General features: G+C 41.7%; 1 protein-coding gene across 1 annotated transcript; it reads left to right on the top strand.

Moving 5' to 3' along the window:
* The first annotated feature begins 245 nt into the window (after positions 1-245).
* Positions 246-9842, top strand: tpm1 (tropomyosin 1 (alpha)). The gene is made up of 10 exons (XM_083973345.1): positions 246-556; positions 1276-1401; positions 4819-4952; positions 5334-5451; positions 5977-6047; positions 6898-6973; positions 7175-7237; positions 7338-7407; positions 8025-8103; positions 9025-9842. The coding sequence occupies exons 1-10, from the start codon at positions 443-445 to the stop codon at positions 9026-9028; spliced, it is 855 nt and encodes a 284-aa protein (XP_083829471.1). The 5' UTR covers positions 246-442; the 3' UTR covers positions 9029-9842.
* The last annotated feature ends 4341 nt before the right edge of the window (positions 9843-14183 follow it).

The raw sequence follows: 14183 nt of genomic DNA on the forward strand, positions 1-14183 counted from the left end.
AAAATCAAACTGTACTCAAGTGCCACATACAGACTTCAAGATGTGCTCAGTCAGTAAGAACTCAGTTCATCTACATCTTCTCTGTGCATTTAATGGCTTCTGTTACATTACCATTTGGAAGCCTTTCCGTGGGAGCTGCCTTCATGTCCATCACACCCCATATACAGGCGTATCAAAAGTCAAATGTTTGGGAGCGACGAATCACTGAGCAGATCCTTAAAAAACACTCGGGCACCCACACACGCCTCCTCCCAAAAAGTATTGGATGTCCAAAGGAATCCAGTCACCCCCCCTTGAAAGTACATATTTGACAGGGCACAGTCAGGCAGAGCCTGCACTCCAGCTTAGCGTTCAGTAAGGCACAGACGCCCAGCTCCTCTCTCGCTCTCTTTGGTTTTCATTTGGACGTTTTGTTGGTGCCGCCAAACAGAAAAAAGCAGCCATGGATGCCATCAAGAAGAAGATGCAGATGCTCAAGCTCGACAAGGAGAATGCCTTGGACAGAGCTGAGCAGGCTGAGTCAGACAAGAAAGCAGCTGAGGACAGGAGCAAACAGGTCGGCTGATTTTTTTTCTCCTTTTTTTTGTCTTTTGTGGGAAAACTCAAAGATCCATAGAAAAAAAAAAAGCAGGAACACCACCAGCAGCAGCATAAAGCTGCTGCCCTTTAAATGGATCGCGTCCTAAATACGGATTAATTACTTTCTTGGATAATCCCAAATAAGGATTAAGTTAAGAATAACTCAACCTTCATGATTTTTTTTTGGATGTTACTAAGTCTCTTCTCAACTGTTTGACAGTTAGTGATGTAAATATAGAATTTATACATTATGATTATCATTTTGAAGATTTAAAATCATAAATCAATCATCTATGATAATGAATTGAATTGTTGCATGTTTATTCCATATTGTTTTTAACTCATATGTAATGTCTTTTATATGCATGTATAGTTAGAGGACGAAATAAGAGAGTTGGAAAAGAAATTGCGTGTTACTGAAGATGAAAGAGATAAAGTGTTTGAGGAGTTCCAAACTGCTGAGGAAAAGCTGCTGGCCGCTGAGGAGGTCGCCACCAAGGTATCTTATCCTGACCTGCATGAGCTTCCCTAACTTTTCTCTTTTCTCTCTTCTTTTTCCCCTGTCCTGTCCTGTCCTGTCCTGTCCTCTCCTGTCCTGCGTGTCCGTCTGTCCGCGTTCTTGCGCACTGTGCGCGCTCACGCAACTCTCCTGCTGATCACCTCTGAAACTGTCCTGCACTGAAACTCGCGCCTCAGCTTGAGGACGATTTGGTAGCTCTGCAGAAGAAGCTGAAGGGAACTGAGGATGAGTTGGACAAGTACTCTGAGGCTCTTAAAGACGCCCAGGAGAAACTTGAACTGGCTGAGAAGAAAGCTACCGATGTAAGTAGGGACGGGATTCACAAAGGCACAATTCCTGCACAACTCTTCCTCACATCTTCAACCTCTCATCACTGTGTGTGGGTGGGGGGTGGGGGGTGGAAGGGTGGGGGCGACAATTCAACGCCACTGAGAAATAAAGTCTCCTATCTTTGCTCCAAACTGACTTTATCTATCAACTCTGAAATCGCATTCCTTTGGGATGGTGTGCGTTTTGTACATTTGCCCATCCAGGAAAAACTCATCATCATCAAACTCCTAATTGGCATTTTAATCAAACCAACTATTGTTGAATTGTCGCCTTATGTTATATCAAAGATCACATGCACAAACTCTTACAAGTCAGCCCAACGAAAGCCAGATTGACTTTTTTTTAAATTTGTAAATCCACTCCATCCATAGATTAAGTCAAGCATTAAACTGGATAAAACTTTATTATTATTATTATTATTTATTTATTTATTTATTTATTCATTTAAATCCAGAAGTATCCAGTCTCACATGTCTCCGGCCCAACCAGTCTTATTCAGAGTGAAGAGTGAACAAGTCTAAATGTGCAGTCTTCCCAAGCGCACGGGGAGCAAGCGCCCGGATAAATATAGCCCACTGCTTTATATGGTCAAGATAGAGCTCACATCTGCGGCCTGTGCTCTTTGCTTACCAAAGGGAAAAACGCTGCTTCCCATCAGCAACGTCCCATGCAGCGTCTCCCTTAAAAAAGAAAGAAAAGAAAAATTAAGCTCGTCTACAGAAAACTAAATAAATGATCCCCTTATTTCTCATAGTTATACTTTTATTCCACCACATAAAAGTGAAACTATGTAAAGAATTTAGATTTAGGCAATTCAAGGTCTCGACCAGCTGGAGACACTAAACACACTTTAGATCTTCATAAACATTTTCTGATGACCAACAATCCCATTAATGAATCATTCAGGGTCAAGTTCGTGTGCAGCACCACAGTCAGTCAGTTTGCAGAGTGGCCCTGAACACACCTTGCTGTAACAATACTTTAATTGGATTCCCTCAGGGAGTTAGTGTCTTAGAGGCTCTAGGCTGCTTTATAGTGAGCTTTAGCCTGTCAAGCTTAATTCTGAATTTTGTTCCCTATAGGCCTCCATACATACTGCTGTGGATCCTGTCTTAATAGGCCTTTATGGATCTTTAAGTATAGTTGAAGCGCTCATATGACTTTAAATGATACTCAGTTTTTATGGCCTTGTTTTTTCTTCTTGTGTCTGGACTGATTTCCTGTGATATTCGCAAAGTCCAGAATGCAGCCTGTAATTACTTGATCCAGCGAGGACTTATTGAATTCCCTGTGGTCTCAGAATATTTCATGACCTTATGTAATAGGGAGGATTGACCCGCAGAGGGCGCTGTGGCTCCATTATTCCGCCACCACCAGCATGATGCACACAATGTAGTGTCAGGGAGTAATCCTCTCATTAAAACACATTGTTACTTTGCATCAATTCAATTCAATATTCAATTATTATAGGGGACAATGCAACAGGTTTCCACCGCGTGACGTTTTGCACAAAACATGCAGAATATTTTAGTTTTTACGGCTTATTCTTGATACCAGCGTAGTGCTACTTCCTGAACAAATGAGAGAGCATTGCAGAGTGCGCCTCCGGAAAGCTTGCGCACTGACCTGGCTGTCTTCACGCAGCATTCAGCACAATCTAAGGACGTCACCTCGTTGCCTCTCAGTTTCTCGGAAATAGTGCTTCTGCAGGGATAGGGGATTTTTCTTAAAACATATATTTATATATAGTTGCACAGTAAACAATGGCTGGAGCTACATCATTGGACGCAGTAAAACGAAGGATTAAATCATTGCAAGGGCAGGCAGACGCTGCTGAAGACAGAGCCGAGAGATTACAGAAGGAGTTGATTGCGGAGAGGAAAACCAGAGAACAAGTAAGCATGCTTAGCCTAATAACCGCCTATAGTCAGACAGGACCCGCACATCACACGCCGAACGACACATCCTTTCCCTTTGCAGCCGCGCTTCACTTCATTTGGTGTCTTCACTTTGAATTGACACGCAGTGGTACGGCGAGATTTCTTCTGAAAAAACCCCAAACGGAGCAGCGGGTGGCTCTGTCGCTTGGCTGTGCCACCACAAACTAAGTGTTACTGAGGGGGTTGCCTGCTGCTCCGGGCTTAGCGGCTCTAATTGGTAACGTTAGGCCGCTGATGCCCAGGTCTCAGCCTCTGAAGCGACCCTGGCGCGTTGTGTTGCTGAGATATCTTCCCGCTTTACTTTACGCTCGCATCTCCCGTTTGATGCCATATCTATATAACGGTCCCATTCAACCTGCTTTCTAGTAAGCTCCGTTTATTCTGAGCTGCAGGCAGCACGGCACAGGGTAAAACACATGAGAAATATATATTTTTTATTGCAACCAGGAAGTTAAAAGTGAGCTGTGGCAACATTTAAGGTGCCAGTGTGCACTGTGAGCTATGCTCTTTGACTTGTCCATATAAGGACAATAGATTTTCACAGCTACAAAGAAGAACATAGCGGTAGTTACCCAGAGGGGAAAATCTATGTGCAGGGACCAGTCTCAGACAGTTTTTGATTTATGTCATGCAAGATGGTTGAAATGGAATTTAAACCATTGCCTCAGTTTAAACAGAATGAGTAGCCTAGCTCCCCTGTCAAGATTGACACCTTGAAATGCACTTGGGTCCAGCTTTGTGCACTTTTAGCCTGAGCTGCACGGCGAAAACAGACAAAACACCTTTTGAATGACTCTGACTAGTAGTTATATCCTGTTTTAAAAGTCATTGTGCGTTTTCAGTACAATGTAGCTCTAATACCTGCTGAGCAGACCTCAGAAAGCAGAAGCAGATAAAGGCCTGCTCTCTTTTTGATATCACATTCCTAATAATGCAAATTAAATAAAGCTTAAAACAAAAATTAAATGACTAATGTGACCAGCTCTGTCATTCTGAAATGTCTGCAACAGTTGTGAACTACCAGAAGAGACTCCCCCGTGGTTGTATACGAACCATGTGAACAGTCATTTACAGAATAATTGTCTCAGGCTCTTTGACCCGAGCCTTGTTAATGTTCTCTCAGGGGCCTGGTAATGAGGCAGGGTATTCAACCTTCTGTCAGCTTGGGACGTTGTTATCATTATTATGTAATCAGTGAGGAGCAGAGTCAAGCCTCCAGGGAGGGCTCTTCCCCACAGGTGACAATCAGAAACACTTGAGCAGCTACACTCACCCACTGGGTATGAAACAAAGTTCGAGTGCACTACAAAGCCTCCCACACCCTAAAAAACACAAATACACCATATATATTCTTTGGGCTGACATGTACGTATGAACACGTGTGATCTGCAGGTTGTTTGTTAAAGGTGGTGAAATCCAAATTCTGACGCGCTGTCCTTCTCTCCTTAGGCTGAGGGAGATGTCGCTTCCCTTAACAGACGTATCCAGCTGGTTGAGGAGGAGTTGGATCGTGCTCAGGAGCGTCTGGCCACTGCCCTGACCAAGCTGGAGGAGGCTGAGAAGGCTGCTGATGAGAGCGAGAGGTGGGTTTCCTTTTTAGCGGCGAAGACTCAGGCGTCTGATCTCAGCCATTTTGCTGTAGAGAGACCAGGTGGCAGGGCACGAAGCTCCAAGTGCAGCTGCGTTTCCAGCCCTTTGTATGGGGGCACAAGCAGCTCCTCTGTGCTGCAGAGCTCCATGTCAGGACTGGCTCACTGAGCTGTGTCAGATAGCGCAGTGATTTCCTCACATCCCAAATCCTGTATTTCCCCCTCTTTCATGTCAGGAAATATTTAGCCATTCACCTTAAGACGACTACATTAAAGATGTACTAGATCGCTACATTGCACCGGACACGTGTTTCCTTATTATGTCTAGGTTCCTGATTCCTAACAGTCTCTCCAACTGTTTGTCCCCTCACACAGAGGCATGAAGGTCATTGAGAACAGGGCCATGAAGGACGAGGAGAAGATGGAGCTGCAGGAGATCCAGCTCAAAGAGGCCAAACACATCGCTGAGGAGGCTGACCGCAAATATGAGGAGGCGAGTTTTTCAGGCCTCCTCAAAACAAATCTGTAATCAATATCACTGTGATGAAACACTGTGATAATTATTGATCGTTGGTGAATTTCCAAGACTTAATCTTAAACCTTTTAATGTTAAAGTAACCAGTTTTCACCCACGTATGTGTAATTGTGGCAACATTTTGACTATATTAATATTCATGATTTGATTTAACAAATTGACAGTTTGTCAGTAGACATACAACTTTATTCATGTATTTTTCAGCAACTATAATTCCTTTCAGCACCCATAAGTGGAGGCTGTGTAGAAATGGATAAGGGACAATATCCTCTGTAATAATATAACAGATGGATTCAAAAATAGCGAATAGTTTAAACAAAATTACCACTCTGTCTGTAAAAAGTGTTGCCAATACTACTGAACCATTCTGGAGGAGTACACTTTCCACTTGTACTTCCACTCCAAACCTGTTAACCGCGTCCTAATTGTGTCACTCGTGAAGTATGTGTTGTGTTGTAACACTTTGCTATGCTGCACCTAAAGGTTGCCCGTAAGCTGGTCATCATTGAGAGTGACCTGGAGCGTACAGAGGAGCGTGCCGAGCTGTCAGAAGGGTAAGATGTTTCACATGTGTGTGCACTAAACCTGCATTTCCACATGCACGCCCACCAGCGTCTAAACAGTCGAAGCTTTCAGCACTAATACACAAAAGTATGACACCTGTTCCCATATTGAACAGTGTGCCCCATGTTCTTACTGTATGTGCTAATTATTTGCATGCTCTTCATGGTTTGAATGGTTCTGGCTTGCGCACGTACGCCACACCCATTAACAGACGAGCTCGGAGAGTGGAGGAAGAGCTAAGGGTTTTGGAGCAAAGCACGAAATCACTAAGCTGCTCAGTCACACAGGTACTACAAACCAAAACTAACACACACTTCTGTCTTTTGATGAGCGGCTCTTTTCACTTTCATTCGTGCTGCTGAATGAAGCCTCTTCTTTGCTTGCTGTGCTTGTTACTCAACTCTTTTTGTGCTGTTGTATTCTGGGTAATACACTCTTTCATGCCTCTAACACAGCAGAGATTGTGCAAGAATAACCCCCCCCCCCATGTTTAACTCAAAAAGCAGAGATTGTGCAAGAATAACCCTCCCCTCATGTTTAACTCAAAAAGCATGTTTTAATTCATTTTCAACTGCTCTTTTATGAGACTCACATTGCTATTCTCACATTCACTGCTCTGTTAAGGCACTTGGGGAAACACTTGGGGTTCCCTCCTTATTCAATCCCTGTAGTTCTTACTTATTTTGTGTCCTCTCCCTCCCTCCCTCCCTCCTCTTTACCTTCCCTCCACCCGTTTTGTGTCCACCTCTGGTTCTATCCATCCTCGCTTCCCTCCTTTTCCCCTCCTCAAACTCCTCCTCCTTCTCTTTTGCGACTTCATCCCTTTGTCTAAAACACCAGCAAATGCTCTGAGCTTGAGGAAGAGTTGAAAACTGTGACCAACAACCTGAAGTCACTGGAGGCCCAGGCTGAGAAGGTAAGTGCGACCTTGCGGCCAAGTGCATGCTGTCAAACCCATCAGCAGAGGAGCCCGGGGAGCTGAAATCTCTTCACATCAGTTTAACTTAACAATATGCCTTTAGAAGATGTGTGCGGTGCCACTTTGAATATACCAGGACATTAAGCATTGGACTCCATGTCCCTATGTTTGACTCCTGTCTTTGCTTTTGTCCCACAGTACTCACAGAAGGAGGACAAGTACGAGGAGGAGATCAAGGTCCTGACCGACAAGCTGAAGGAGGTAAAGTTTCACAAGGCCTTGTATGGGATCGCAGGAACATTCATACAAGTCACAGGTGTCGTATCACATTCTGACTCATAAATCTGTCTCTGGACCACAGGCTGAGACCCGTGCTGAGTTCGCTGAGAGATCAGTAGCCAAGCTTGAGAAGACCATTGATGACTTGGAAGGTATGATTTTTTGTTGCACCTCACCCCAGAATGCTACTCTGGTTATCATTAGTGTTGTTATTATTATTATTATTATTATTATTAGTAGTAGTAGTATTATCATTATGGGTCATGGTATTTGGGTAAGTGCTCAGTCTTTCCTAGCCAATTCTTTGCTGTTTCTGCTTCTTTCTGCTTAATTTCATCATGCCTCTTTTTCAGACACCATCATGCTTTTGTTTTATTGCCTCTTTTACCTTCCTTATCAATTTTAGTTAATTTTTGAGGAGGTAGGACGGTCTGGCTTTGACATTTATCAGGTATTAGGCCTAGATGTTGATTTAGTGTCCATAGGGTCACATTGAACGGCTGAGAGCCATATGGCAGTGAGATAAACGGTCCACGGTGCTGAGGAGTTTGCCCTCATTTTTTGTACATTTCCATTCTATCATTTTCTGGTGTAACTTTGTTTTCCTCTTTTCCCAAATTCTTCTCTATCATTTCTTCTTTCCTGTCCTCCTCCCTCTCTTGTCAATGGTCTGGATGCTTCACCCTTCACCTCCTTGCCATGTGATCCTCCACCTTTGCTCTCTGTCACTGAACTCTCCCTCCCCCGTACATCCCTGGCCCACCAATAGATGAGTTGTATGCCCAGAAACTGAAGTACAAGGCCATCAGCGAGGAGCTGGACCACGCCCTCAACGACATGACTTCCATGTAATTTTCAACTTGCCATGCCTGTTTGTTCCGCCGTCCATCCTTTGCCCCCTTCTATGTACCACGCCCCCGCCTCCGACGTCTCCCTTAGTTTCTTTTGTGTCTGTCCTTGGATCGTAAATGGTTATGCACTTTTTTTTTTTAGATTTTGTTTTAACCTAAACGTCTTAAAACAGACACTGTGGTACTCCATGTCTGTGTAACTGAAGCTGTCTAAATGACTACAACTCACTCTAAGTGCTTATGCCATCTGTGTCAGTATCACTGATGTTAGATGAATACTGGAAACAAGACTGAGTGAATGTAATGCATGAACAAAAACAAAAAGCACTTACGTTTTCCAGTTGATTTCTGAGTTGTATATGTTTCATGTGATATTGTTCTGCGGGTGATGGATTTTTGTAAATGTGGTGATATTTGTGGTCAATTCACCTGATGTTTTGACATCCCAAATGCTGCATGCAGGTTGTCTATTGAAATGCTGAACTCTGTAAAAGAAGCATTTCAATTAATCTAATTCAGTCTTCCCTCTTCTACTAATAATGGTCTACTTCTGTCTAGAAGAAAGGCCCCTTCTGTGTCCCTTGTTTATTTGTTAGACCCTCGTCCCTGTTGAATTGTCATAACTTTGTCTCCTAGCGTTTTTACTAAACATCTGAGTATTCAGTGGACAAGTGACCGGTCCAGCGCTGCTCTTCATGTTTTAGTAGAAAGGTTTTGATCGGAGAGGGGATGTCGTAGCCCCAGCCTCCAGTTTGTGCTTGTCAGCATTGTGTTGTCTCATGTTGAGTTTCCTCTATGCATTGTGAGTTTGTAGTGAGGTGCCGTGAGTCCGTTGGTTATGGTGTATTGTGGTGCGCACTGGATAGGTCCCATCGCAGCGACCCCCCTGGTTCACTCTGCTTCTTCTTTCCTACGCAGATAAATTGTTTACACCTCATCAAAGACGCCTCCTGCCGGCTGAGCAGCATCTGTCTGCTCTCACCAGCCTTCTCTCCATTTCCCCTTCCCTCTCTGTCTTTGCTTTCCTTCCCTCATGTTTTCATCCACATGTCAACGTCACTCGCATCCCATCTCTTGTACAGAATCCTAGAATCTTTCTGCGTTGTGTAAAAAATAAACATCCTTCCTTCGATGTAAGCTGTATCTCTTCACTCTGTCCTTTTTTTGTCCTTTTTAATTTCTTTTTATTTGTGGCTCTGATAAAACCAGGAACTTGTGTTTTTTTTCATTTTGTTTCTACATCTCAACAAACCATTAGCTGAGCCTTACCCTGCTTTCCTTGGTGTAGTTTTAGAGATTTCAATGAATGTCCTTTTTATTGTCTTCAGATACTGTTCTGTTAAGCTGAGGTATTAGGAATATCATAGTAGTGCTTTAAGCACACAAACCTAAATCATCAGGGACTTAACTGAAAGCTGAGCCGAGTTGTGTTTTCCCTTTGCATTTGAAACTGATGCATTGCTAGCACTTTTCAATATTTCGTACTGTGGTAGGATGAGCTGACTGGAAAGATTTGAGAAGTGGAGGGAGGCAGTGTTGGATTGTTATCAGGAAGATTGTGGTAAAGTAGAGGAATGGGTAATGGTGGAATACAGAACAGTATGTCAGAGATGTTGAGCCGTCTCGTCTGCTTGCTGGGAAAACTGGATGAAACTGATATGGGTGATTATGATGACACATGGGCTTTGTATGATACACAGTATCCTGTCATATATTTGAATAAATATACAATCACACATCCTGAGTCCTTTTATTAAACCTATTTCCATGAAGCCAGACACAGAGAGACAAGCAGAAGTGAGCAGTTTCTGGAGCTGTGTGTGTTAGGAGATTTTGCTGAGCCACATTCTTACACTCAATGTGCAAATAAACTTAGGCTGCCGCCGGATGAATGAGGAACAGTTTATCCTTTTCTGATGTTGACCAGCCATATTTGAGCATATGCTAAGACACCTTTGATCACGGATATTATGACTGAACACAGATTCATTATTCTTTCTATTTTCTTGCCACACTATCCACTTTAAGTGATTATTTATTAGGACAAGCTGCTGCCATTGTTCCTTTAAACCTTCCTGGCTTAAATCTTCTGCTGCTCTGTTTTCACTCAACACACTGTCCTGCCATGCTTTACATGCTGCAGAGGGGGAAAAAAACCTGGACTACCAAAACTCCCTGTCCAAAAAACAACAGCATCAAAACACTTACAATCATGTTAATTTAAAGCTATTCAGATATTTTCAGTGACATTGCAGTTTTACAAAGATTTAAAAGGTCTTCAGTGATCTATCTTAAAGAAGGTAGGTATCAACAGGCAATGCACTTTCTCTTTTCCTATTTTTCTTCTGATTGCCTGTCCTCTCTCTGTTTTTCAACTTGCTGTCTGACTGCAAAGATCGCCTCTACCAGCAACTTGAGAAAAACCGCCTTCTCTCTAATGAACTACGCGTGGCCTTGAATGAGGACTAAATAGTGTGAATGTTTTATCTGTTTGTTATGGTTTTGTTTTTTTTAATGTGTGTATGACAGTCTGGCCCAGTGCTCGACACCTGCACTGCTTGAAGTGTGTGCTGCTGTTTCTTTGTTTCTAGTGGAAATCAGGGATTATTTTAGAGATATCTTTTTTTTAATCTTAAAGTTATTGTGATGAAATGATAATCATTTTTGCAAACTGTTGTTGTGTTTATGTGTCTTAATGAGACTGTAACCTGTTTGCATGGTTGCTTGCATCTCATATTATAATATGAGCTTGTTTACTGAGTGTGTTTGTCTTGTTTTGGGTTTTATATGGTGTAGATTTGGTGAAAACATAACTCAGATTTAATGACTGACCTGAATGATGTAGCCAGCACCATTATCTTCTTGCTTGTGTGAGATTAAAACTTCTTCATTTGATGTTCTAACAGAGAAACTGTCACACGCTAAAGAAGAGAACCTCGATATGCACCAGATGCTGGACCAGACTCTAATGGAACTGAACAATTTGTGAAAGAACAGTCTGATCCTCCAGACCCTGCCTCCTCCCTCCTCCCACACACACTGTGGTTTTGGCTTTTTGTACTTGCACCTTGCTTACCGTAAACCCCTCTTCTCGTACCTTGCCCATGGTGGAGAGTCAAACAGCCAGATGCTATTCCTGTTGCACCGTTCTGCCTTCAGTGGAACTCCACCACTCGACCAAGGAGCAAAGCTAAAGGGAAGTAAAGCTTAACCGTTCCCTTTGATGAAGCCTAAACTGAGAAACACCATTGTTTTGCAAGCAAGCTTTTACCTTGTAATGATGTCCGCCTTTTGCAATCCTTGAGATAAGGCCTTTTTTTTTGACAAGTCATCTGGTGAAGTGACATGTGCCATTGGTTACAAAAATAGTTTTCTACATCTGCATTTGAGGCTGATCCGGTACGATCCATTCCACCCTGATTATGCACATACCAAAGTATAAAGTGGAGAAGTTTTGCACTTAATTAAACCTCAACATTATGCACATTTTGCATAATTTAAGAAAACAATGTTTTTAAAAGAAACATGTGCCCTCCTCCCTGAAAATGTCCTCTCAGATGTTAGTATACATGGACTTTGCCTGTCTCTATGTATACTGGTGCTACTGTATTGTTAAAGCAATGTCAGAAAAATGCCAATGCATTACAGTATAGTCTTTGTTTTCTTTAAAAAAAAAATAACATGTTCGGATTTTTTTTTCAGCTTGTCTATAAAGTATGATTTCAGTCATCTGGTTGTGCGTTGTTTTAGCATCATTTTAATGTAGATGTTTCAAGTGTTTATCATATCTGAAATGTTCAAGTTATGACTATAAAATAAAAGCACGTTTTGAAAGTTTTCTAACTTTGTTTGTGGTGCACGCAAAGTAAAGACATCATACTTTGTCCATTCAAGAGGAGATTGAAGGTTTTAATGGGTATTGAGGTGGATGAAAAACACTTAATGTAATGCAAATTAATAAGAAGACTTATTAAAGAGGCTTCAACCTCCCCATGGAGGTGTTGAATGTGTTTACATTTTCAGAACAAATGGAGATCTTTTCAGTTTGGCTCATGTTCCCTTGACCCTCAACTTGACCTCCAGCTGGGGGAAAAACACTGTCATGTGTTTCCTTGGTTCACTGCAGCTCACTAAGCACTACTGGACCATAGCAATTCAGTTTCAAAGTCAATCAAACCATTTAGCAAGAGTGGAACATTTTCTCAAGTTTTTTAGTTTAGTAGAAGTAGCAGAACCTTAATGGAAACCATTACTAGAAGATTGTTTCTATAGTCAGATTAAAATTAAGTTGCATTTCATTTGTTTGGAATTAGTGTTGCATTACCCTTTCATGCTGGAGTGTCTGGACCCAATTTACTACTATACCGTTGAGTAGGTCATTTAAATAACTAGTTTATCATGCCATATATTTTGCATGTTATCTTACTTCCCCCAGAAGGCATCAGTGGAGTTTAAAATACCAATTAAAGGGATAACACCTTACACACAATACAATATATGCACATTTGACAGTAGCTAACTGGTTGTTATGACCTCAGTGAAAGTTCTTTGACACATTAGAGATAAGGCTGTGTGTGTGTTTGTGTGAAAGAGAGAGAGAGAGAGATAAGACTGTGTGTGTGAAAGAAAAACATTATAAGTGATTATTTTAGATCTTTATGACCAGGGAGTTAGGCCTGAGTCTTTTGTATTTATGGATTGGGTTGGCATCTTGAAATGTGGGGGGTGAGATGCTTTCCAAAAGTGACATGTCACGTGTTTTTAAGAAACGTATGAAAACAAGTCACCTTATTTTGTATGATACCAGAAACATCAAACATAATAATATAATATAAATGAAACTTTAAAAACTGTATGTCATATCACCTAAGAGTGTTATTATCAAATACCCATTCTTAAAGTCAAGGCTGTAGTACTAACCAGACAGACCAAGTAACATCAAGCAGTATAATGGGCCCCCATATTGTTACTGTGCAGTTGCACATGAAAGTTGTAGCTGTCGGGCCAAGGCACACCCAACATGTATAGTCAATATTATTGGAAACCTGTTTGCATGAAAAATGTTTGCAAAGTTTCTAATGATAAATTACAAACCTGTAAAAAAAAAATGGCATTAGAAACTCAAAATTGTAGTATTTGTACAGAAGATATTTGTGAAAAGAGCGTAGTCTTCAGGTGCAGAGAATATGACCACCAGAGGCCAGAAAAGAGGCAATTTACTCATACAGTCTTTTAATAAGCCACAAATCTCTTTTGACACCTACATTTTTTTTGACTTGCTCAAAATTGAATTTATCCTGCAGATCTGTTTTACAGGTTGATATACAACCATCAATTTAGGAATTATTTCTAATCACCGGAAAAGCTTGTAAATCATTTTGACCCTGTTGTGGGATGTGTGGTCATGTTTATGACTTAACATTACTTGTTGGCTGTGGGGCCAGCAAGGTGTGGTGGTAGGCTACTGGCCTGTAGTGGACTCTGGCATCCACATAATTGCGTAATAACTAAATACAATAAACTTTAAATTGCAGGGCAAACAGGGACATTTTAGACTACTCTGCACAATACAATTCTGAGGGACATTTTTTACCTAAAATTCATTTCACTTGAAATCAATCAGTTTCAGTGGCTGCACACAAGATCATCTGCAGAAACTCTGTCTCTGTTTTTGTGAACATCAGTGCACACAAAGCAGAAAACTGTGTAAAGATCCGATCTTAAAATCCCAACAGTGTGGGACAGTGAAACTGTTTTACCAGTTCAGATCAGTTCACTGTAGCTTTACTCACCTACCACAACAACTGCTTTACATGTGATTAAGTATTTGGCATGAATAAAGCCAAATTGAAAACATTTACATCTTTATATCATTAACAATGTACTATTCGTTGTGTTATCATTATGCATTGGCTGCTTTTAACAATGAAAAACATGCATAGTACTGCACTAATGCACCGACCGTCCTGACCGTGGGTTCACCCCTCACCCCCCCGCTGAGCGCCTCATCGATGTTGTCCGAATCATGATTTGATTCATCTGGTCTGGTTCGAGGACGCAAACAGGAAGTAAGCAAG

This window comes from Trachurus trachurus, assembly GCF_905171665.1.
Source record: "Trachurus trachurus genome assembly, chromosome: 6".
Taxonomy (NCBI): Eukaryota; Metazoa; Chordata; class Actinopteri; order Carangiformes; family Carangidae; genus Trachurus; species Trachurus trachurus.

Coding starts and splice junctions, on each gene's coding strand:
- tpm1 (XM_083973345.1), top strand. CDS start 443: ATGGATGCCATCAAGAAGAAGATGCAGATGCTCAAGCTCGACAAGGAG. Junction 4,953..5,333: donor GCTGCTGATGAGAGCGAGAG/GTGGGTTTCCTT, acceptor CCCCTCACACAG/AGGCATGAAGGTCATTGAGA. Junction 5,452..5,976: donor CTGACCGCAAATATGAGGAG/GCGAGTTTTTCA, acceptor CTGCACCTAAAG/GTTGCCCGTAAGCTGGTCAT.